Consider the following 25,789-nt stretch of genomic DNA (forward strand, 5'->3'; position numbering starts at 1 on the left):
AGGAATAAATTTAGACTAATAAATCATTTAAATTATTGCTACTTTTATAGCGCTTTAGTGGCATCTATACTTTAGTAGATAATATATTAAACAAGTGATAATAAATGAAATAATTTTAATTTTTAGAGAAGGTAAAGAATGGGATGATTTTCGTGTGAACGTTCAGCAGTGTCTACTTCGACCGAAATCAGTTCAAAATTATCTAAATCCTATGGATCAGGTGGCTGATGATATGATAAACAGAATGAAAGGATTAAGAAATGGCTTAAAGGAAATTCCCGAATTCTTAAATGAGTTATACAAGTGGTCCCTGGAATGTAAGTGCAACTTATATATATATATAATTATTTTAGATTTAAATTTATCTTTTAACCTCATAGCTATTACCGAGACCAGTCCACCAGTCAGCCAACCTCGGTGGAGCAGCAAGGGTGGCAATCTATCCTTCTGGTGGCCCGGAATCGAATCGGGGCAGGTAGAACCTTCCCAGGAATATTTAGGGGTTATCTGTCTGAATGTGTCAGTTTCCGTCCTTAGTACTTTGGCCATCTCCATTGATATCGTGTACAAACCTAAGACGAATGATTAAAAAGACCTTTCTAGTGCCCACAGATGGAAAGAGTCGAAAATAAGTTATTACTCAATATTAAACGATTTATTTATTTGAAATTTAGCTTTAGCTTCGATGGCTCTTGACAAAAGATTGGGATGTTTGGAAGATGATTTAAAAGAGGATTCGGAAGCGATGAGAATGATCAGAGCAGCGCACGGAACATTCCAAGGAATGAGTGATCTGTTATTTACACCGATGCGTATTTGGAAGTACATTCCAACAAAAGCTTGGAAGAGATTTGTTGAAGCTCAGGACGATTTTGCTGAGTAAATCAGTTATTCCTTTCTTTAACTCTTGGACTGTTTATTATAAAAATTGTTTATGACTATAGCGAAATAGTCATAAACTAAAGAAAAAAACAATTTTTGTTTTTCTACTTTTATCTCGTTTTTATAGAATCGCATTTAAATATGTAAAAGAAGCAATGGAGAGAATCGAAAATAGTAAAGATGAAGACAGAGAAATGACTTTTATCGAAAACTTATTAACGACCAAAAATATCGATCATAGAGATGCAATTACTATGTTACTAGACATGTTATTAGCGGGAGTTGATACGGTAAGAAATATTTTAATTTCTCATGAGTATCAATTATATATTGCTTTCCATATTCTATTTATTTTGCTTTATTTTCTATTATTTTCCATAATAAATATATGAATAGAATTAAAAAGATCGAGTTCGTTAACAAAACGAACAGAAAGAAAATCTGAATCAGAAACCAGGTTTTTCCACATTTTCGCATTTGCATGGATACCAAATAGATGTAAAACATTGTAATGCACAAGCCATTTAATCTCAACTTTGAAACAAAAGTAGTCAATTGTATTAAGAGTAGAATATGCATTTCTCTTCTATTTTATTCCAAACAATGCATCAAATATTTAAATTATCTACACTTAATCGAACTTGGTCTTGCCTGCAGTGTCATGCATGTTTCTGACAAGCAGTGTGATGCTGTTTATACAACATGTCCTCGATAAACCACATTTTTTAAAATGTCCTCGCAAATAAAAATCATACGAATTAAAATTTAAAGCGCCAAAAGTGCTTTAGTGGTAAGCTTTGGTAATTTTTTACCGAAATGTCTTTCGCACGTTCTAAAAATGCTACCCATACTAAATTTACTTACATTTATACTGTTAAATATCTCTATAAACAACGCTGAATGAGGGAATACTTTAAATTACTCGGTATTTTAGTATGTTGTTATATTCACTTCGAATAAAATATATATTTAAAAATAAACATTTAGCTTAAGTTTTCTTTTGAACTTTTATTTCCAGTTAGAATAATTCGGTAAGAACTTGAGATATTATTTTCAAATCTAAAGTAAATATTTTATTTAATATGGCGTAATAAGATATCATATTGATTTTATTGCCACAATTCAACACATTCAACTAGTGACATATCTTTAACGCAATACTTTATTTTAGGTAAATACAACCACAAAAAATTACACGAGGCATGTTTCAAGAAATATAAAACGTATGGTCCCATAGTACGCGAGTCTATAGGCGGTTTCTACGATGCAGTTTCATTATTTGATCCGAGAGATATAGAAAAGGTTTTGAGGCACGAAGGAAACTTTCCAAGTAGACCGGGGAATGAATTTTTAGCAATGTACAGAGAACTTAGACCACAATGGTATAAATCTGGGGGTTTAGCTGTGCTGTAAGTATAATATGTAAATTTTTTACTATGATAAAATATTAATCTCTCATTATATATAAGGGGCAGTCAAATGAAAACGAGACAGATGGGGAAAAGTTGTAAACTGTTTATTATTTCAAAAGTAATTGCCATAACTGTTAATACGAAGAGGTACAGTACATGCCTGGGTACAGTCATGGTTCTGTAGGCAACCGCAAACATTATTCCACGAAGGCATTGGCCGTCTTGTCTCACAATGGGATGAGTGTATTAACAGTTATGGCGATTACTTTTGAAATAGTAAACAGTTTACTTACTTTTTCCCATCTGTCTCGTTTTCATTTGATTGCCCCTTACATTTAAAAAAGTAAACAAAATTAAATATTTAAATATCATGTTAAAAGGTTTATTTACTTATTAGATTTATGTTATGTTTTTAAAAATATTCTTAAGTAAGGAATAAATTTAGACTAATAAATCATTTAAATTATTGCTACTTTTATAGCGCTTTAGTGGCATCTATACTTTAGTAGATAATATATTAAACAAGTGATAATAAATGAAATAATTTTAATTTTTAGAGAAGGTAAAGAATGGGATGATTTTCGTGTGAACGTTCAGCAGTGTCTACTTCGACCGAAATCAGTTCAAAATTATCTAAATCCTATGGATCAGGTGGCTGATGATATGATAAACAGAATGAAAGGATTAAGAAATGGCTTAAAGGAAATTCCCGAATTCTTAAATGAGTTATACAAGTGGTCCCTGGAATGTAAGTGCAACTTATATATATATATAATTATTTTAGATTTAAATTTATCTTTTAACCTCATAGCTATTACCGAGACCAGTCCACCAGTCAGCCAACCTCGGTGGAGCAGCAAGGGTGGCAATCTATCCTTCTGGTGGCCCGGAATCGAATCGGGGCAGGTAGAACCTTCCCAGGAATATTTAGGGGTTATCTGTCTGAATGTGTCAGTTTCCGTCCTTAGTACTTTGGCCATCTCCATTGATATCGTGTACAAACCTAAGACGAATGATTAAAAAGACCTTTCTAGTGCCCACAGATGGAAAGAGTCGAAAATAAGTTATTACTCAATATTAAACGATTTATTTATTTGAAATTTAGCTTTAGCTTCGATGGCTCTTGACAAAAGATTGGGATGTTTGGAAGATGATTTAAAAGAGGATTCGGAAGCGATGAGAATGATCAGAGCAGCGCACGGAACATTCCAAGGAATGAGTGATCTGTTATTTACACCGATGCGTATTTGGAAGTACATTCCAACAAAAGCTTGGAAGAGATTTGTTGAAGCTCAGGACGATTTTGCTGAGTAAATCAGTTATTCCTTTCTTTAACTCTTGGACTGTTTATTATAAAAATTGTTTATGACTATAGCGAAATAGTCATAAACTAAAGAAAAAAACAATTTTTGTTTTTCTACTTTTATCTCGTTTTTATAGAATCGCATTTAAATATGTAAAAGAAGCAATGGAGAGAATCGAAAATAGTAAAGATGAAGACAGAGAAATGACTTTTATCGAAAACTTATTAACGACCAAAAATATCGATCATAGAGATGCAATTACTATGTTACTAGACATGTTATTAGCGGGAGTTGATACGGTAAGAAATATTTTAATTTCTCATGAGTATCAATTATATATTGCTTTCCATATTCTATTTATTTTGCTTTATTTTCTATTATTTTCCATAATAAATATATGAATAGAATTAAAAAGATCGAGTTCGTTAACAAAACGAACAGAAAGAAAATCTGAATCAGAAACCAGGTTTTTCCACATTTTCGCATTTGCATGGATACCAAATAGATGTAAAACATTGTAATGCACAAGCCATTTAATCTCAACTTTGAAACAAAAGTAGTCAATTGTATTAAGAGTAGAATATGCATTTCTCTTCTATTTTATTCCAAACAATGCATCAAATATTTAAATTATCTACACTTAATCGAACTTGGTCTTGCCTGCAGTGTCATGCATGTTTCTGACAAGCAGTGTGATGCTGTTTATACAACATGTCCTCGATAAACCACATTTTTTAAAATGTCCTCGCAAATAAAAATCATACGAATTAAAATTTAAAGCGCCAAAAGTGCTTTAGTGGTAAGCTTTGGTAATTTTTTACCGAAATGTCTTTCGCACGTTCTAAAAATGCTACCCATACTAAATTTACTTACATTTATACTGTTAAATATCTCTATAAACAACGCTGAATGAGGGAATACTTTAAATTACTCGGTATTTTAGTATGTTGTTATATTCACTTCGAATAAAATATATATTTAAAAATAAACATTTAGCTTAAGTTTTCTTTTGAACTTTTATTTCCAGTTAGAATAATTCGGTAAGAACTTGAGATATTATTTTCAAATCTAAAGTAAATATTTTATTTAATATGGCGTAATAAGATATCATATTGATTTTATTGCCACAATTCAACACATTCAACACAAAAAATTCCTACAATTTCAGTTTTTGGTTATTCTATTTACTATCCTTAAAAGATAATTTCTGATATTTTTCGAGAAAAAATTTAGAATAAGAATATTATTTAATTTTATCGTTATTTTATTAAAAATATATGAAAAATACTTATTTTAAGTCCTAAATTCAGTTTACATTAATTTTACAGACGTCACACACGACATCATTTGCTCTATATTTTCTCGCAAAAAATCCCCAAGCTCAAGAAAAAGCTCATTCAGAAATTAAAAATCTTCTCTCAAGAGGACAACCCTTAACACAAAAAATAATGAACGAGCTTCATTATGTCAAAGCTTGTATTAAAGAAAGCATGAGGTAACTAAACCTGCTACATTAATTTCTCTCGATATTGTACAGTAGTAAACTTTAACACTTAAACATAATCATAATTACAATACAATCTTTATCTTTTTACAGGCTCTTCCCAATAGTTACAGGCACTGTAAGGCGTTTAGATCACGATATCGTACTCTCCGGATATAGAATTCCAGCAGGAGTATGTTTAAATTGATCATATTGAAATATTAGTATTAATATAAATGCGAGTTAACAAAATTTTCTTTTGTTTCAGGTAATTTTTATGTTTCAGAATTTAGTAGCTTGTCGTCAGGAGCAATACTTTTATCAAGCTGATAAGTTTATTCCCGAGAGATGGTTGGAAGAAGATAAACAACATCACCCTTTTCTGTTTTTACCCTTTGGATTTGGAAAAAGAATGTGTATTGGACGAAGAATTGCCGAACAAGAGATTCTTCTTCTAATTACTAAAGTTAATATCTAATTACACTCTCGTATTTACGATTTATTTACATTTTTTTTTAAATTAGTTTTATATATAATACATTTTTTATTCTTTGCTTTGTAGATAATACAAAATTTTCACATTGAATACAATTACGAAGATATCGATTGTTATTTTAGAATGGTCAATGTTCCGGATAAGCCTTTGAGATTCAAATTCATCCATCGATAATAAATCAATTATATAGAAATGATTAATTATAATTTTTTAAATAATAATACAATAAAAACTTTAAATTTGTTATCTTTTAATATTGTATAATAATGTTTTAAGAAATGTTTATGAAAAGGAAGAATCATCCTGTCGTATAATTTGAAAAAAAGAAGCAAAAGAGTTTGATTGTTATTTACCTTTTGTTTTTTGTTGAGTAAGTACCAAAATGTATTGAAAAAGAATTGGTAATGCAATTGCAAGGCAAGCGGGAGTTGCGGATTCGACTCCTGCTCCAGGCCGATTCTTTTCTTGCAAAATATTCTAAATTAAAAATTAATATTAATTTATTTTTAATTATTAATAGGAGTTACACTCATGGTAAATTTATCTGTAGCCAATTTCATTTATATCTAATTATTTACTAGCCCGATAACAATTTTCGGCAGTTCATTGAAAACTTTAATGTATCTGGTTGGTTGTTATTTATATATTAAACGGAATACTCGGCATAAAGCGCTCTGAAGAACACGATGTTGAAGTCGAAAGGATAACCTCAGACGTTTTAAGTAAGTGGCCTGTCCCAAATACCTGACCGCCTTATTGCGGGCCTTGTCGAAGTTGAGAATGGAAAAAAGACCTTTTTAATACTTACTGGGCGAAAAATCTGAAATTTCAAAACATAATATAGCTTATAAAACTACGAAACATCAAAGTTTATACTTTCCTATAGTATATATAAGGTAAACATTACAAACCGAAATTTGCACGGTAACTTGTATAATAAGGGACATCGTGGCTATTCAATTTTGGTGGTTGAAGGTGATAGGGTGAAAAATAGAAGGATCTCGTGGACAGTCGGTCTTTATAAAGATTTTACACGTTATTAGTACTTATAATTTTGTATACAACGCATCCGCATCCGTACTTTTAAGATTAATCTTTCTCTGGATTTTTTTAGTGTATGACATAAACAGATAATGTATAATTGTAAAATAAACTCTTGTAAAACTAAGATATTGAGAACTAAATTCGAATTTTCGTGTTATGTGAAACGAAACGTTAAATATAATTTTTGTATATAAACTCTTTGGAATTATTATTACTAACATTTAATAGAAGTCGTAATATGCGTTTGTATTCAAATCTACTTAAAAAAGGAGACAATTCGAGGAACATGTGCAGATTATTCAATTAATAAAGCTTATCAATCTGTGTATTGTGTGTGCAGTGTTGGCTCTATTGTAACGTGCAGCTAAGGCGAAACTGACTTTTGTTGTCATGAAATATATATATATTTCACGCTTCCTTTTATATACGAAGATCTGGTGGCAGAAACTGGATTTAACATTAGTGGAAAAATCTTCAAAAAATAGAATTACAAAAAGCAATTTGTACATAAAAATACTAAGCCTATTCGTGTTAAATAACGCTTATTCTACTTAGTAACAAATGAGTTAATAATTAATGATGTGAAAAAAAGCAAAATATGAATGACATGATGATTCAAAGATATGGAAACGACCTCAGGCCGTTCTCAGTTATCNTCTAATAACTTACATCGAATGTGGCACTCGACTGTTTATCTTCTTCGGGAGAAGGGAAATTTTCCGGTTCTCGGTTACGAGAGAAAAATAAATTTTTTCTCCAAATAACGGCGTATTCATCTCCATCGAGATCGGATCCTGTTATAAAAATAACACTGTTACTCATTTAAAAATATGAATTGATTATTATATTACTTATCGCATAATATTAATAAACATAAACTGATGGTACTAAATCTCTCGTTAATCCACATTTACATTTAAGGGATCTCGAAAATATTTAAAATTATTCTACGTTTGGAAGTGTAACGTAGAAAGCAATATAACTGTCTACAAGCAGGAGGAAAAAAAAAGTATATCATATTTATTCAATTTATAAAAAGTAAAACTATCTATTAAGTTTATTAACACAGTATGAAAGTGTTATAAAATATTATAATTTTGCGATAATGACAGATAATATTCAGGAACATCCCATTACAGACTGAAGTGACTGGTAACTTCAGATAGTTCATTTGGTCAAACCGTCTTTTTCATATTAATAATCTCGATTTGTACGCATGCTTAGTGAAGTTTATTTTAACTCGAATTATCCAAAAAAAGGCGTTCAAAATTCAAATCAATTCATATAATTTAATGTTAAAATCTACGGGTATAGACAGAACATTCTACCAAAATTCAAACTAACCAACTAAGAAAGTTTACTATGTTGCTATCAGGAAGAGTAGGATTTACGGGGCAAAACACTGCTAAAATGGACAACATATGTTTTATATTAATTTAAATTAAAAGATGATTAAAAATTGTAGCTTCATATTTTGACACGAAACAGTAGAAAATTGCTGGCTTTTATTATGCTTCCCTCGAAAGATGACACTAGTGACTGCTGACCATTAACAGAAACTTTGGCGTTTGTGTGAACGTCATAACATTTGCTAAGGTGTAGCTTTACTCATAGAGGAAGTGAAATGTTTTTATTATCGCGAACAACGAATTTTTATCGTTGTATTGCAGACCAGTTTCATTAGGAATATCCAGATTCTGCAGTTCTTGCGAGAATTCCTTGGGTTCCATCTTATTGATAAAGGATTGTGGCCCCTACTATCCTCTGAATTTTTAACCCTAGTGTTTTTCCTACTGGGATTATCTCAAAGGATCCGTTACAAACAGTAATCCACACAGTATAGATGAATTAAAAAAGAACATTATAAAGGCGACTGCCAACATCAGTGTTCAAGTGCTCCACATGGTGGCAGCAAACACGGCAAAAAGAACTGGCGAACATTTCGAAAATATGTTATAATAGCATAATTTCGTTTAGCTTAAAAATTAGTTTATATGTAAACTTTGCTTTAACCTCACAACATAAAATTGATTCCTAACACGCGTGCGTGAATTTTCCATCACTCTGTATNCTTTTGAGGCATTCGTTTTCTGTTTAAATTAATTTAATAACATCTTGATATATTATTATCAAAACTAAAATTTTAAAGTCCTAAATTCAGTTTACATTAATTCTACAGACGTCACACACGACATCATTTGCTCTATATTTTCTCGCGAAAAATACTTATTTTAAGTCCTAAATTCAGTTTACATTAATTTTACAGACGTCACACACGACATCATTTGCTCTATATTTTCTCGCAAAAAATCCCCAAGCTCAAGAAAAAGCTCATTCAGAAATTAAAAATCTTCTCTCAAGAGGACAACCCTTAACACAAAAAATAATGAACGAGCTTCATTATGTCAAAGCTTGTATTAAAGAAAGCATGAGGTAACTAAACCTGCTACATTAATTTCTCTCGATATTGTACAGTAGTAAACTTTAACACTTAAACATAATCATAATTACAATACAATCTTTATCTTTTTACAGGCTCTTCCCAATAGTTACAGGCACTGTAAGGCGTTTAGATCACGATATCGTACTCTCCGGATATAGAATTCCAGCAGGAGTATGTTTAAATTGATCATATTGAAATATTAGTATTAATATAAATGCGAGTTAACAAAATTTTCTTTTGTTTCAGGTAATTTTTATGTTTCAGAATTTAGTAGCTTGTCGTCAGGAGCAATACTTTTATCAAGCTGATAAGTTTATTCCCGAGAGATGGTTGGAAGAAGATAAACAACATCACCCTTTTCTGTTTTTACCCTTTGGATTTGGAAAAAGAATGTGTATTGGACGAAGAATTGCCGAACAAGAGATTCTTCTTCTAATTACTAAAGTTAATATCTAATTATACTCGTATTTAAGATTTATTTACAATTTTTTGAAAATTACTTTTATATATAATACAGCTTTTATTCTTTGCTTTGTAGATAATACAAAATTTTCATATTGAATACAATTACGAAGATATCGATTGTTATTTTAGAATGGTCAATGTTCCGGATAAGCCTTTGAGATTCAAATTCATCCATCGATAATAAATCAATTATATAGAAATGATTAATTATAATTTTTTAAATAATAATACAATAAAAACTTTAAATTTGTTATCTTTTAATATTGTATAATAATGTTTTAAGAAATGTTTATGAAAAGGAAGAATCATCCTGTCGTATAATTTGAAAAAAAGAAGCAAAAGAGTTTGATTGTTATTTACCTTTTGTTTTTTGTTGAGTAAGTACCAAAATGTATTGAAAAAGAATTGGTAATGCAATTGCAAGGCAAGCGGGAGTTGCGGATTCGACTCCTGCTCCAGGCCGATTCTTTTCTTGCAAAATATTCTAAATTAAAAATTAATATTAATTTATTTTTAATTATTAATAGGAGTTACACTCATGGTAAATTTATCTGTAGCCAATTTCATTTATATCTAATTATTTACTAGCCCGATAACAATTTTCGGCAGTTCATTGAAAACTTTAATGTATCTGGTTGGTTGTTATTTATATATTAAACGGAATACTCGGCATAAAGCGCTCTGAAGAACACGATGTTGAAGTCGAAAGGATAACCTCAGACGTTTTAAGTAAGTGGCCTGTCCCAAATACCTGACCGCCTTATTGCGGGCCTTGTCGAAGTTGAGAATGGAAAAAAGACCTTTTTAATACTTACTGGGCGAAAAATCTGAAATTTCAAAACATAATATAGCTTATAAAACTACGAAACATCAAAGTTTATACTTTCCTATAGTATATATAAGGTAAACATTACAAACCGAAATTTGCACGGTAACTTGTATAATAAGGGACATCGTGGCTATTCAATTTTGGTGGTTGAAGGTGATAGGGTGAAAAATAGAAGGATCTCGTGGACAGTCGGTCTTTATAAAGATTTTACACGTTATTAGTACTTATAATTTTGTATACAACGCATCCGCATCCGTACTTTTAAGATTAATCTTTCTCTGGATTTTTTTAGTGTATGACATAAACAGATAATGTATAATTGTAAAATAAACTCTTGTAAAACTAAGATATTGAGAACTAAATTCGAATTTTCGTGTTATGTGAAACGAAACGTTAAATATAATTTTTGTATATAAACTCTTTGGAATTATTATTACTAACATTTAATAGAAGTCGTAATATGCGTTTGTATTCAAATCTACTTAAAAAAGGAGACAATTCGAGGAACATGTGCAGATTATTCAATTAATAAAGCTTATCAATCTGTGTATTGTGTGTGCAGTGTTGGCTCTATTGTAACGTGCAGCTAAGGCGAAACTGACTTTTGTTGTCATGAAATATATATATATTTCACGCTTCCTTTTATATACGAAGATCTGGTGGCAGAAACTGGATTTAACATTAGTGGAAAAATCTTCAAAAAATAGAATTACAAAAAGCAATTTGTACATAAAAATACTAAGCCTATTCGTGTTAAATAACGCTTATTCTACTTAGTAACAAATGAGTTAATAATTAATGATGTGAAAAAAAGCAAAATATGAATGACATGATGATTCAAAGATATGGAAACGACCTCAGGCCGTTCTCAGTTATCAAATGAGGTAAAAAGAGCATGACAGGAAACAATGTGTCGTCGACCAAGAGGATTAGTTTGAAAATGATAGTGCGTCGATGTTTTAAACTATTCAAAGCAAGCAACTATAAGCCGTCCTCGAAATTTTGCACTATTCTTCTTCTTCTTCATCTGGCATTATGAACCTTGAAGGCCCTTAGCCTCAGTCACAATGTTTCTTCATCTCGTTCAGTCTATAGCCTGCCTCTGCCAATCTTCGATTTGAGGTGTTGAAGATCTTCAGTGACCCCATCTATCCACCTTTTTCTGGGACGGCCTCTTGGCCTTTTTCCTTTCCCCTCATAGTGAAGCCCTCTTGAAGCTGTTGCCATTATAGGAAGCCTTACAACATGGCCTAGCCACTGTAATCTTCTGGCTTTAATCATCTGTCTGATCATGGGCTTTCTGTAGGTTGTCCTCAGTTCCTGGTTTGTTCTTTTTCTCCATATTGGTCTCTATTATCCATTAACCATTCGAATCTCTGTAGTTGTAGTTCCTACTGCTTTGTCATTGACCATGTTTCACATCCAAACAGAATCGTAGGTCTAATCAGCAACTCGTATAGTTAGTTTAGTCTTTTTACTAAGGAGTCTGCTTTTTAGTATGTTTGTGAGCCCCAAGTAGATTTTATTACTTTGTAGCAAGCGAGCTCCCTATCTTCTTCTTGATATCATTGTTTCTGTTTATGTCAGTCCCTAAGTACTTGAAGGATTCCGTAGTGCTGAATGTCATATTGTCTGCGGTTAGATGTTCTTTGTGGGATTATCCCTTTTTAGAAATAACCATGTATTTAGTCTTCTCTTCATTAATAATCAGACCAATGCTCTTGGCAGCCGTTACTAATTTTGTTAATCTCATCACTTCCCCTCGAGATACTCCAATTATGACAATGTCATCCGCATATGCTAGTAGTGACAGTTTGTCTTTTGAGCCATTTTCCCTTTTCTTGTCTATCTCCTGGGCTATTCTGACAACTTTTTCTATAGCGATGTTAAAATCCTTACTACACGTAGATATTTTATTATTTTTAAATGATATATATATTTNTCTCTATATCAAATTTAATAGAGAATTTATTTATCACCCGTCAAAGTAATTGTCGACGAATTTTCTATAATTTTTTAAGTTTTCTACAATAGCAATATAGAAATATAATTAGGTAAAGTTTACTTTTTCGGCTGTTATAATATTTTAATCGTGTGATACTTGACTTTTGTTGCTTTTAGAATCATTGTGTTTTGACACCTCCGCACAGAAAAAGTCAAAAAATTAATTCCCAACATACGTGTATGTGTGCTACACGTCTATTTCGATAAATATCTCAGGATAGGTAAACATTACAAACCGAAATTTGCACGGTAACTTCTATAATAAGGGGCATCGTGGCTATTCAATTTTGATGGTTGGAGGTGATAGGGTGAAAAATAGAAGGATCTCGTGGACAGTTGGTCTTTATAAAGATTTTACACGTTATTAGCACTTAAAATTTTGTATACAACGCATCCGCATCCGTATTTTTAAGATTAATCTTTCTCTGGATTTTTTGAGTGTATGACATAGACCAGTGTTTCTGAACCCCTAACGAATCGTCGCCCCCTTTAATGTAGTATCGCCCCTTCAATAAAACCGTTACGTGGTATCGCCCCCTTCACTTCAAAATTCCGATGCTGAGGGCCAAGGCTAACGCCAAATTCGTACTGAATTGAATAGCTAGTGACTAGTATAATGTTATTTGTTTAATTATTATTCGATATAACGAATAAAATATCTAATTATTCTTAATATAATGTTTTACTATATCGGCCAGAAAATTGCTTTTCGCCCCCCCCAAATATAAATTGTTACAAATCACCCCTCAACATGGAAAAACGCCCACATGGGGGCGATATCGCCCCCGTTGAGAAACACTGACATAGACAAATAATGTATAATTGTAAAATAAACGCTTGTAAAACTGAGACATTGAAAACTAAATTCGAATTTTTGTGTTGTGTGAAACGAAACGTAAATATAATTTTTGTATATAAACTCTTTGGAATTATTATTACTAACATTTAATAGAAGTCGTAATATGCGTTTGTATTCAACTTAAAAAAGAGACAATTCGGGGAACATGTGCAGATTATTCAATTAATAAAGCTTATCAATTTGTGTATTGTGTGTGCAGTGTTGGCTCTATTGTAACGTGCAGCTAAGGCGAAACTGACTTTTGTTGTCATAAAATATATATATATATTTCACGCTTCCTTTTATGTACGAAGATCTGGTGGCAGAAACTGGATTTAACATTAGTGGAAAAATCTTCAAAAAATAGAATTACAAAAAACAATTTGTACATAAAACTACTAAGCCTATCCGTGTTAAATAACGCTTATTCTACTTAGTAACAAATGAGTTAATAATTAATGACGTGAAAAAAAGCAAAATATGAATGACATGATGATTCAAAGATATGGAAACGACCTCAGGCCGTTCTCAGTTATCAAATGAGGTAAAAAGAGCATGACAGGAAATTGTGTCATCGACCAAGAGGATTAGTTTGAAAATGATAGTGCGTCGATGTTTTAAACTACGTATTCAAAGCAAGCAACTATAAGTCGCCCTCGAAATTTTACACTATTCTTCTTCTTCTTCATCTGGCATTATGAACCTTGAAGGCCCTTAGCCTCAGTCACAATCTTTCTTCATCTCGTTCAGTCTATAGCTTGCCTCTGCCAATCTTCGATTTGAGGTGTTGAAGATCTTCAGTGACCCCATCTATCCACCTTTTTCTGGGACGGCCTCTTGGCCTTTTCCCTTTCCCCTCATAGTGAAGCCCTCTTGAAGCTGTTGCCATTATAGAAAGCCTTACAACATGGCCTAGCCACTGTAATCTTCTGGCTTTAATCACCTGTCTGATCATGGGCTTTCTGTAGGTTGTCTTCAGTTCCTGGTTTGTTCTTTTTCTCCATATTGGTCTCCATTATCTATTAACCATTCGAATCTCTGTAGTTGTAGTTCCTCCTGCTTTGTCATTGACCATGTTTCACATCCATACAGAATCGCAGGTCTAATCAGCGACTCGTATAGTTAGTTTAGTCCTTTTACTAAGGAGTCTGCTTTCTACTATGTTTGTGAGCCCCAAGTAGATTTTATTACTTTGTAGCAAGCGAGCTCCCTATCTTCTTCTTGATATTGTTTCTGTTTATGTCAGTCCCTAAGTAGCCTACTTGAAGGATTCCGTAGTGCTGAANCTTTCCCCTCATAGTGAAGCCCTCTTGAAGCTGTTGCCATTATAGGAAGCCTTACAACATGGCCTAGCCACTGTAATCTTCTGGCTTTAATCATCTGTCTGATCATGGGCTTTCTGTAGGTTGTCCTCAGTTCCTGGTTTGTTCTTTTTCTCCATATTGGTCTCTATTATCCATTAACCATTCGAATCTCTGTAGTTGTAGTTCCTACTGCTTTGTCATTGACCATGTTTCACATCCAAACAGAATCGTAGGTCTAATCAGCAACTCGTATAGTTAGTTTAGTCTTTTTACTAAGGAGTCTGCTTTTTAGTATGTTTGTGAGCCCCAAGTAGATTTTATTACTTTGTAGCAAGCGAGCTCCCTATCTTCTTCTTGATATCATTGTTTCTGTTTATGTCAGTCCCTAAGTACTTGAAGGATTCCGTAGTGCTGAATGTCATATTGTCTGCGGTTAGATGTTCTTTGTGGGATTATCCCTTTTTAGAAATAACCATGTATTTAGTCTTCTCTTCATTAATAATCAGACCAATGCTCTTGGCAGNTATGCAGCCATAGTAAATAGGCATTGCATTATTACATGAATGAAATCTACTAACTATTTCTTTAGCAATTTCTACATCTTGAATACGTAACATCAAGGCTGTCGATTTGCCATGCACTTCTTTATCGATGGCATCTAAGGTTAGAACTCTTCGTCCCCTAGAATACGCAACGGGAGGATATTTCACTTCTAAAAAGAGTAAAGCACAGTCTTTCTTTATATTTAAAATAATTCTCCTTACGGACGAATATTTTATTTTTAATAAATTATTGTTATCGTCGTAAATATTCCTTTTATGTCTTATTTCCAACATCCGTACGTCATGATAAAAATTTGCCGACAGAAATCCTTTCACATATCTGTGTATTACATAATGCGTTTGTGAGCAGAGAGTTCCAAAGTAAAACATATTTAGAATGATGTTTTCGTGACAAGCAATCTTAGTATGATGAAAACATTTGGCGGTTGAGAATGTTAACCAACATTTTATATCGGTCCTGCACCAGTATGTTGCCAAAATGTCCATTTCGGAATACACGTCGGCAAAGAAACGGTTACTTTTGCACTCTACTTGAATCACGTGTTCGTCAAATACGGGTTTATTGTCGTGTCTTTCTGTCTTTTCCTCTTCGATCCATTGTACTACAGAGAACTTCCACTTTTCGAGATGATTTTCCAAAATCTCTCTAAAGTCGGTGGAAGTTGAATAGTCGTCTAACGAGGTAATTCGAAATTGTAGTCGCATTTCTAGTTATCTGAAATATTAATAATATCAATTTTTGAAATCTGTCTTAAATATGAACAGTCATCTTTGAGAAAGAGCATTATATTCACGTCATTAAAGCAATAATATATGCAACCAACGCGGTAATTAATTGTGCTACAGTTTTCAAGTACAGTTGTCCTATAACGTCAGCAATTTGAAAATTGTAGCCCAATTAATTATCGTGATGCAGATGGACAGCGCGAATTTATAATTCCCACCTTCTGCAAGTTCTTCGTTAATCTCGAGAACGGAATTAGATAGATAAAAGTCGAGACCGGATATGGAAAGCTTAAGGGCAAGCTCCTATTAAGTATACACGAATTTCCGGTCGGGACCAAAACTATTTTTTTGAATTAAAATGTTAAAAATTGCAGCCAAGCATTGTGATGACGTCACAGTAAATTGTTGCTCGTTTAAATATCAAAGGATGTTAGCTATGATGCAATGTTACGTGGTCACAACTAACCTTTAAGTATTGCGAAGGAATATTTTTTAATTACTAGATTTATTTATTACAAAAGTTTTTAGAAAATAAAGAAACAAAATTAATAGCTTTGGAAGAAATCGACACAATTTTATTTAATCTCTTTCCGTCCTGTGATAGTAAGATGAGCTTCTCACTATACCCATCAAGAATTTGGGCGGGACCACAATGGAGCGATCGATCGGGTAATGAAAGAAGGGACGCTCGTCTATTTCTGAACGCCCTGTAAACGAACTTCGGTAAAACATTGTCTCTTACTTTCTTCGCTATTACTCCCCTGTTTTAGGAGTCGTTCGGCCAATCGGGTTATTCGTTTGTGATGTCAGAGAAGGTCTTCAGCTGTATTCCGAAAGCTTCCGGAAATAAAATCTGAAGGCTGTCAACAACCATTGTTCAGCAATTAATGACAATCCTTTTCCATTTCGATATTTAATTTCGTCGTCAATACGGTTTCAAATACGAACAAATCCATATTTAGAAAATTTATACCGAATTCTAAATTTGTCTTTGGAATAGATTTTTAAGGAATTGTTTCGACATCTTATTACTGTCTCCTTTCGTAACTGTCGAAATGAATAATTTTAAATATTTTATTATTAATATTACATTTTTTATATCTATAAAAAGATTTCTGTAATTATTAAAATTGTCTTGTTTGTTTAACAGTACAATGACCCCGAAATGCATTAACGTTTTAAAACCGACACGATACTCGAATTGTAAANAATATATCGTCCAATATGTTCGGATCTATATTTTCAGTATCAGCTGAAATTCCAAATTCCTGATGAAATTCGTTTCTAAAACGCTTCTGCAATGTTTCTACAGATTGCACAACGAGTTTTTCAGCGTTAAAAGCGTCGTGTCTTTCGGAATGTCGCTGGTGAAGTCTTCGAAATGCGCCCGAAATTGCCTCAGCTTCCGTTTGAACTCCATATCTATGCATCAAAATTTGAAGAAAATGATTGTAGTTTTGTCTAGAAATTCGTGCAGATTCTTCGTATTCTTCCCAACCAGGATAAATTAAGTCAGGATCAATCTGAAATATCGAATGATCATTGTTAGAATTCGTAATATGACTATATTAGATTTATAAATCGTTCAAGAATTATTTTGACGTAATTAATGTATTATATAACGTAAAGAGTTGGTTTTCCTTTTAAACACTTTAATTTATGGTTATTTTTAATTATTCACCTGTAATTTAACGGTTTCCCGTTGGACAGATGTAGTTTTCTGTTCAAATATTTCACAATTTCTGTATAAATCACCCAAAGCACGTTTTGATCGATAAGTTTCTCTGTCAGTTCCTCTTTCCATAAAATCTGGATATTTTTGTGGCTTTTCCTCGCATGTTAGGGGTTCTATATAACCAGACTTTACATAATCTAATGCCAGAGAGAATTTTCGAGCAATCTCTTTGCAGATTGGAGTATGTATACCAAATTTATCTGAAATTGCCAAGTGGGCACTTCCGATTATACCAATCTGGTCATTTTTAATGTATTCTTTCAGCATTTCGGTTGTTGTATGTATCTACGAAATATAGAATTTGAAATTTTTATTGAAAATTAAAAAATCAATTGTATCTAATAACTTACATCGAATGTGGCGCTCGACTGTTTATCTTCTTCGGGAGAAGGGAAATTTTCCGGTTCTCGGTTACGAGAGAAAAATAAATTTTTTCTCCAAATAACGGCGTATTCATCTCCATCGAGATCGGATCCTGTTATAAAAATAACACTGTTACTCATTTAAAAATATGAATTGATTATTATATTACTTATCGCATAATATTAATAAACATAAACTGATGGTACTAAATCTCTCGTTAATCCACATTTACATTTAAGGGATCTCGAAAATATTTAAAATTATTCTACGTTTGGAAGTGTAACGTAGAAAGCAATATAACTGTCTACAAGCAGGAGGAAAAAAAAAGTATATCATATTTATTCAATTTATAAAAAGTAAAGCTATCTATTAAGTTTATTAACACAGTATGAAAGTGTTATAAAATATTATAATTTTGCGATAATGACAGATAATATTCAGGAACATCCCATTACAGACTGAAGTGACTGGTAACTTCAGATAGTTCATGTGGTCAAACCGTCTTTTTCATATTAATAATCTCGATTTGTACGCATGCTTAGTGAAGTTTATTTTAACTCGAATTATCCAAAAAAAGGCGTTCAAAATTCAAATTAATTCATATAATTTAATGTTAAAATCTACGGGGATAGACAGAACATTCTACCGAAATTCAAACTAACCAACTAAGAAAGTTTACTATGTTGCTATCAGGAAGAATAGGATTTACGGGGCAAGACACTGCTAAAATGGACAGCATATGTTTTATATTAATTTAAATTAAAAGATGACTAAAATTGCAGCTTCGTATTTTGACACGAAACAATAAAAAATTGCTGGCTTTTATTATGCTTCCCTCGAAAGATGACACTAGTGACTGCTGACCATTAACAGAAACTTTGACGTTTGTGTGAACGTCATAATATTGGCTAAGGTGTAGCTTTACTCATACAGGAAGTGAAATGCTTTTATTATCTCGAACAACGAATTTTTATCGTTGTATTGCAGTCCAGTCGTATTACAGACCAGTTTCATTACGAATATCTAGATTCTGCAGTTCTTGCGAGAATTCCTTGGGTTCCATCTTATTGATAAAGGATTGTGGCCCCTACTATCCTCTGAATTTTTAACCCTAGTTTTTTCCTACGGGGATTATCTCAAAGGAACTATTACAAACAATAATCCACACAGAATACATGAACTAAAGAAGAACATTATAAAGGCGACTGCCAACATCAGTGTTCAAGTGCTCCACATGGCGGCAGCAAACACGGCAAAAAGAACTGGTGAACATTTCGAAAATATGTTATAACAACATAATTTCATTTAGCTTAAAAATTAGTTTATATGTAAACTTTGCTTTAACCTCACAACATAAAACTGATTCCTAACACGCGTGCGTGAATTTCCCATCACTCCGTATTTTAGTTATGAGAAAGCAAATGTTTGCAATAAAATTTCAAGTTTTTTGAAGTACAGTATATAAAGCGTATTACGAAACTTATTTTGATTTCTTATACAGTATATCTGAAGAAGCTGCTAAAGTGAAAAGGATTTTTCGTTTTCGAAAATGTTTTACAAATTATTACAAACAAGTAAGTAATTTTATCTTTAAGAATAATAACATACCAGCCATTTCATCCGGATGTGGTCGTTTCCCTTTCTGCGGAAACACTATACAATCCACAATATGATGTAAAGCGGGAACATCGATAGCTTCTAAAATTCGAATATCTCCGGGTTGAGTACAAGGGTTTTTTGTCACCAACACTCGACCTGAAATATTATAAATTAATTAAATTACAATAACAATTTCGATTATATTTAATCTATACAAACAATATTTCTACCTGTTTTAATTACTGTTTCTGTACTAGTTTCTTGTCCTACAATATCTTTCGTGTATTGAATAAATACTTGGCCATATTCGAGAGTGGCCGTCTCGTCTAGAACTCCGAACATGTTTCGTCCTTCGTTGGGATTTATAGCTAATCTAGCTTTTGTCTTAATATCATCTAAAGTAATTAATGATTTTCTATTGTATAGTGAATAATGCGGTAAACACAATATATAATAAGTTTTCAATACTCACAAATCGCTCTTTCTCGAAGACATAATAACAATTCGCGAAAGAAAGGATCGCCTGTCAATCCTATTCCCGCATTCACCATTTCTTGAAATCCTGTTATGGTTTCCAGATTCAGTTTAGAAGCGAGATATTCTGCAGTCTTTTCATCGTCGGTTAAAATATCTGTTTCGGTCGAAAGCATTTCTTCCTGTAGTTCTAGAAATACTTTATTTGGAACACCCAGTTGATTCAGGATGTTGATCATTGGACGATTCAAGTGTACGGGTACTAAATTTAATAAATAAACAAATAAACATATTAAATATGCATTTTTAATTTTTTGTTTCAATGCTTCGGTCTCGGATATAATCAGTTTTAAACAACGCACGTAATAAAACAGTTGAATAAGAAAAACGGTAAAGATACCAAATTAGAAGCTTAGAAGCAATGTTTGAATTTATATACAGGCCTATACATAATATTCGTATAAAATTAAATACTTACTGGCTTGACTTTGCTTTACTATTTCAAGTTGATCAGATGGACTATCAAATTTTTTCATACTTTTTCTAAACACAATTTTCAGTCCTTCGTCGTCCAACGTCGGATCCATAACAAGCATTCCCTTATAACCTGCATATCTTATTTGAAAAGCACACGAAACTTTTTTCAAATTCAACTTTTCGCTAACCTACAAGAATAAGATGTTATAATACATTTAAAATTCCATTTATCATGTGAATAGGTCTTTCAGAATTAACTAATGAACTGAAACGTCTGTCATTTTATTATTTACTAATGAATTTTATTATTATTATTATTATACATGTTTTTATATGAATAGAAATAGCAATGACCATGATATAGACCGTCTATTTGCCAATATAAACGATCGCGCTTTGCTGACACCTCTGCTATTTGGGCCTGCCTGAGAGCAGTTATTAAGGCGATTTCAAAAAAAGCCTTTTCCAACTGTTTCCAAAAGCTTCGCGAATATTGTCAAAATATTGTATTGTGTCTCGTAGAGCGTACTTTGAAGCCCGATAAAAGTAATATCTTTGTATCTTTTGTTTTCTTGTCAGAATAAAAACAATAAAACAGTAATTTGAAAAATTCTTTGTCTATTAGCACTAAAACTTGGGATTAACTATTTGATTGTCAAAAATATATTTATTGATTATTACCACTTTTGAATTATTAACTTCACATATAACAAAATCTAAAAACTATTTATAATAGACACAAATATACAAACATGTAATTATAAATTAAGATAATAAATGTGGATACTCACGTTCTCGGCTAATTGTCTAGACATTTTGCCAATTCCATCTGAAAAGCAGTAAGGTTTTCCTGTAACAGGATTTACTCCACCTTCAATATCATCCTCTGTAATGACGTAACGATGCTCTAATGGAATTTTCACTGTGTCTTCTGTTTGTGAAAAGCACTGTCCCAAACGAGCCATGTATTTGGATACGCTTTTGGTTATCGAGAAATCACCCATCCATGCTCGAATAGTATCGGCATTATTTCCTTTATTGTCTTCCGCATACATCCATACACTATGATCTCTGATTTGAGAATTTGACCATGCCAAAAATTTGTAATGTCTTGCGCATATTTTTATTCCTTCAATCATAGGCATCGTAACTGCGAATTCCAATAATGCAGCATCACTGTAATTTGCTGACGCACTCAATTTCTTACCGTCGTCATCTCGAAAAGATACTCGCAGTGCATAATTTGAATCAAAATTTCGCAACATTCTGTTACTGAATTGAAATTCGGGAGGATAAAACAAAGTTGTTGTTGGAGTCAAAACTACTCTCCGAATCAATTTGGCATCAGAAGGCGTTGTATATTCGTTATCTTTTGCACGAATTTGATGATCTGTTTGACAATACCATTGATACATCAATTCGATTGCACGTGGATAGTGGCAGAGTACACCACGTTCTTGCAAATCTAATATATACTCCAAAGCTTTCTCTAAGTAAATTGGATTTTCGTTGCATTGCTGTTCTATCTGATTAATGAATGTTTTCCAATTTCCTCTAGTTTGCTCTTGTAAGACAAAATTTCTAGTAAGTATTGCGTATAAGTTGTAAGTGCAATCGAAATTCTTCAAATTAAAAGTCGGCAATGGCAAATATTTTCTTGTTTCCAATTGTATGCAGCCATAGTAAATAGGCATTGCATTATTACATGAATGAAATCTACTAACTATTTCTTTAGCAAATTCTACATCTTGAATACGTAACATCAAGGCTGTCGATTTGCCATGCACTTCTTTATCGATGGCATCTAAGGTTAGAACTCTTCGTCCCCTAGAATACGCAACGGGAGGATATTTCACTTCTAAAAAGAGTAAAGCACAGTCTTTCTTTATATTTAAAATAATTCTCCTTACGGACGAATATTTTATTTTTAATAAATTATTGTTATCGTCGTAAATATTTCTTTTATGTCTTATTTCCAACATCCGTACGTCATGATAAAAATTTGCCGACAGAAATCCTTTCACATATCTGTGTATTACATAATGCGTTTGTGAGCAGAGAGTTCCAAAGTAAAACATATTTAGAATGATGTTTTCGTGACAAGCAATCTTAGTATGATGAAAACATTTGGCGGTTGAGAATGTTAACCAACATTTTATATCGGTCCTGCACCAGTATGTTGCCAAAATGTCCATTTCGGAATACACGTCGGCAAAGAAACGGTTACTTTTGCACTCTACTTGAATCACGTGTTCGTCAAATACGGGTTTATTGTCGTGTCTTTCTGTCTTTTCCTCTTCGATCCATTGTACTACAGAGAACTTCCACTTTTCGAGATGATTTTCTAAAATCTCTCTAAAGTCGGTGGAAGTTGAATAGTCGTCTAACGAGGTAATTCGAAATTGTAGTCGCATTTCTAGTTATCTGAAATATTAATAATATCAATTTTTGAAATCTGTCTTAAATATGAACAGTCATCTTTGAGAAAGAGCATTATATTCACGTCATTAAAGCAATAATATATGCAACCAACGCGGTAATTAATTGTGCTACAGTTTTCAAGTACAGTTGTCCTATAACGTCAGCAATTTGAAAATTGTAGCCCAATTAATTATCGTGATGCAGATGGACAGCGCGAATTTATAATTCCCACCTTCTGCAAGTTCTTCGTTAATCTCGAGAACGGAATTAGATAGATAAAAGTCGAGACCGGATATGGAAAGCTTAAGGGCAAGCTCCTATTAAGTATACACGAATTTCCGGTCGGGACCAAAACTATTTTTTTGAATTAAAATGTTAAAAATTGCAGCCAAGCATTGTGATGACGTCACAGTAAATTGTTGCTCGTTTAAATATCAAAGGATGTTAGCTATGATGCAATGTTACGTGGTCACAACTAACCTTTAAGTATTGCGAAGGAATATTTTTTAATTACTAGATTTATTTATTACAAAAGTTTTTAGAAAATAAAGAAACAAAATTAATAGCTTTGGAAGAAATCGACACAATTTTATTTAATCTCTTTCCGTCCTGTGATAGTAAGATGAGCTTCTCACTATACCCATCAAGAATTTGGGCGGGACCACAATGGAGCGATCGATCGGGTAATGAAAGAAGGGACGCTCGTCTATTTCTGAACGCCCTGTAAACGAACTTCGGTAAAACATTGTCTCTTACTTTCTTCGCTATTACTCCCCTGTTTTAGGAGTCGTTCGGCCAATCGGGTTATTCGTTTGTGATGTCAGAGAAGGTCTTCAGCTGTATTCCGAAAGCTTCCGGAAATAAAATCTGAAGGCTGTCAACAACCATTGTTCAGCAATTAATGACAATCCTTTTCCATTTCGATATTTAATTTCGTCGTCAATACGGTTTCAAATACGAACAAATCCATATTTAGAAAATTTATACCGAATTCTAAATTTGTCTTTGGAATAGATTTTTAAGGAATTGTTTCGACATCTTATTACTGTCTCCTTTCGTAACTGTCGAAATGAATAATTTTAAATATTTTATTATTAATATTACATTTTTTATATCTATAAAAAGATTTCTGTAATTATTAAAATTGTCTTGTTTGTTTAACAGTACAATGACCCCGAAATGCATTAACGTTTTAAAACCGACACGATACTCGAATTGTAAATAAATGCATCTGATTTAATTGTACTTTTAAGTCTTCACCCATTTGAATATCGGAATTTAAAGTATTTAATTTTGTTATTTTTGCTCCGAGCAATTAACACGTCAATCGCTATCCGAACAGCCACCGATCATACTAATTAGGGTCGAACCAACCGGAACTTTATAGATGTGCGCGAGAGGCCACCACTAGGATGTAAAACAACGTCTTACAAAGCCAGGATAATTTAACCTTGAGTGAAAAACTACATTGGTTATAGCGAAGTCGGGCGGTCGAATGGTTCTGTACGGCCCTAATTATTATGACCTTGACGCGTCGGATAGCGATTAACGTGTTAATTAATAATTTTGTCGATTCGTACCGTTTACATTTATCAAAGGAACGATATCCATTTTTATCTAAACTTTTCCACGAACAAAGCTACCACTCGAATTAAAAAGCCCTCTAAACTTGCTGTCGAGTGAGTCTAGAAAGTAGGTCAAATCACTTGTTTCTAATCGCTGTCTACATTGTGGCAGGCGAGAAACGCCTCCTCTGCAATGAAATTTTCTGAACAGCCTCTAAACGTTGTCTCTGCAATCGGCTGCATGTTTCTCGATAAAGTGACATCTCCATAAGCTTCGGTTAAATCTGCAAATGTCGCGGTTGCAGATTTCTAGAGTTTTACACAAAACTTGATAGCGTAACGTTGTTCGAGATTTTTTTCCATTTCAAACGTAATCATGTGTTAAAACACGATCTTACACAAACAGAGATTGTGCATGTTTGACATAACCGATCAACTTGAAACCGATCTAGACAAGCCGCTAAGATATCTAGCAACACGAAAAAACCAATTAATGACGTTTTAAACTGCACAGTCATTAAATAAAAAATCGGTACACTTACTTTTGAAACAGACCTTGCATGCGTGAGATAATCCCTTCTGATACTACGTTCGCACACAATCCACGACTCACTTCGATCTCGATTTACCTACAATCTGGATTTTAACTGTCGCCAGACGAACGTCGAGCTGTTCGACAGGCAGTCCGCTCGAGAAGAATCCGGCTACTACACGCGATGATAAAACTGACATAATACGCGGTCAGTTACAAACACCAACAAACAAATTGGAAGTTTTGGTTAGAAATAAATACTTTTTCTTGTCATATATCTGATAATAGACAGATGTCATCGTCTCTCCAGATGTCTTTTTTATTTCTCTGTTGATAGCCCATGTTCTGCAGCCATCTTGTATTTTCTCGCGCGCGTGGGATTGTGGGATCTCTCTTATGACTGGATCAAGTTTCGAGAACTCTCTCCAGTCGATCGCTATTGAACCTCGTTTCAGTCGAGATTGAAACGGTCGAGAGCATTCGCACCACGGAACAGTCTCCGACCTTAGTCACAATCTAAATCGAAATGCTCGGTGCGAACGGGGTATAACGCACTTCTATATGACTTCATGGGCTTCAAAATGACAACCACATTTCAAAACACAAACGCCTTCATTATGATAAACGCCCGTAACTTCTGGTGTCTCCACCTTTTACACGAAATGCGTAGGAATCTCGCCACGTGATCTTCGGTTGTTAGACCATCAAGGTTACTTTCTCAGGTGTGCGAGCTCGGCGACGATTTTCGTTGACGTCATGGAGTCGCTTTTCCCTCCTTTCATTATCGGGTATTATCGTTTCGCAACTGCCTGTTAACTTTTTCATCCATT

At 33.0% G+C, this 25,789-nt stretch overlaps 3 protein-coding genes across 3 annotated transcripts in view; 2 read left to right on the top strand and 1 right to left on the bottom strand.

Annotated features, from left to right (window-relative positions):
* LOC111627517 overlaps positions 1–5,891 on the top strand; it is a 39,586-nt gene extending 33,695 nt beyond the window's left edge. Inside the window, exons 12-23 of the mRNA XM_023371107.1 lie at positions 127–317; positions 675–879; positions 1,010–1,172; positions 1,315–1,390; positions 2,054–2,291; positions 2,852–3,042; positions 3,400–3,604; positions 3,735–3,897; positions 4,927–5,093; positions 5,196–5,274; positions 5,350–5,547; positions 5,644–5,891. Coding sequence (XP_023226875.1) covers positions 127–317; positions 675–879; positions 1,010–1,172; positions 1,315–1,390; positions 2,054–2,291; positions 2,852–3,042; positions 3,400–3,604; positions 3,735–3,897; positions 4,927–5,093; positions 5,196–5,274; positions 5,350–5,547; positions 5,644–5,751 — 1,984 coding nt within the window. The 3' untranslated portion in view covers positions 5,752–5,891. The remainder of the gene's footprint in view (positions 1–126; positions 318–674; positions 880–1,009; positions 1,173–1,314; positions 1,391–2,053; positions 2,292–2,851; positions 3,043–3,399; positions 3,605–3,734; positions 3,898–4,926; positions 5,094–5,195; positions 5,275–5,349; positions 5,548–5,643) is intronic.
* A 90-nt stretch (positions 5,892–5,981) lies between these two features.
* Positions 5,982–9,710, top strand: LOC111627518 (probable cytochrome P450 12a4, mitochondrial). Its single transcript, XM_023371108.1, has 6 exons — positions 5,982–5,994; positions 6,098–6,111; positions 8,888–9,054; positions 9,157–9,235; positions 9,311–9,508; positions 9,603–9,710. The coding sequence occupies exons 1-6, from the start codon at positions 5,982–5,984 to the stop codon at positions 9,708–9,710; spliced, it is 579 nt and encodes a 192-aa protein (XP_023226876.1).
* A 7,261-nt stretch (positions 9,711–16,971) lies between these two features.
* On the bottom strand, positions 16,972–25,212 carry LOC111627519 (probable RNA-dependent RNA polymerase 1). The gene is made up of 9 exons (XM_023371109.1): positions 24,970–25,212; positions 21,233–22,865; positions 20,443–20,629; positions 19,963–20,226; positions 19,721–19,885; positions 19,500–19,646; positions 17,879–18,003; positions 17,475–17,813; positions 16,972–17,316 (listed from the first exon to the last, which is right to left on the bottom strand). The coding sequence occupies exons 2-9, from the start codon at positions 22,853–22,855 to the stop codon at positions 16,972–16,974; spliced, it is 3,195 nt and encodes a 1,064-aa protein (XP_023226877.1). The 5' UTR covers positions 22,856–22,865; positions 24,970–25,212.
* Between the last annotated feature and the right edge of the window lie 577 nt (positions 25,213–25,789).

This window comes from Centruroides sculpturatus, unplaced genomic scaffold, assembly GCF_000671375.1.
Source record: "Centruroides sculpturatus isolate CEXI.00-Female unplaced genomic scaffold, Cexi_2.0 scaffold273, whole genome shotgun sequence".
Classification (NCBI taxonomy): domain Eukaryota; kingdom Metazoa; phylum Arthropoda; class Arachnida; order Scorpiones; family Buthidae; genus Centruroides; species Centruroides sculpturatus.

Bases quoted from the DNA above. Each gene is read 5' to 3' on its own strand.
- LOC111627518 (XM_023371108.1), top strand. The intron at 9,055-9,156 runs GTAACTAAACCT...ATCTTTTTACAG, and splicing joins TGTATTAAAGAAAGCATGAG to GCTCTTCCCAATAGTTACAG. The intron at 9,509-9,602 runs GTTAATATCTAA...TTTGCTTTGTAG, and splicing joins TTCTTCTTCTAATTACTAAA to ATAATACAAAATTTTCATAT.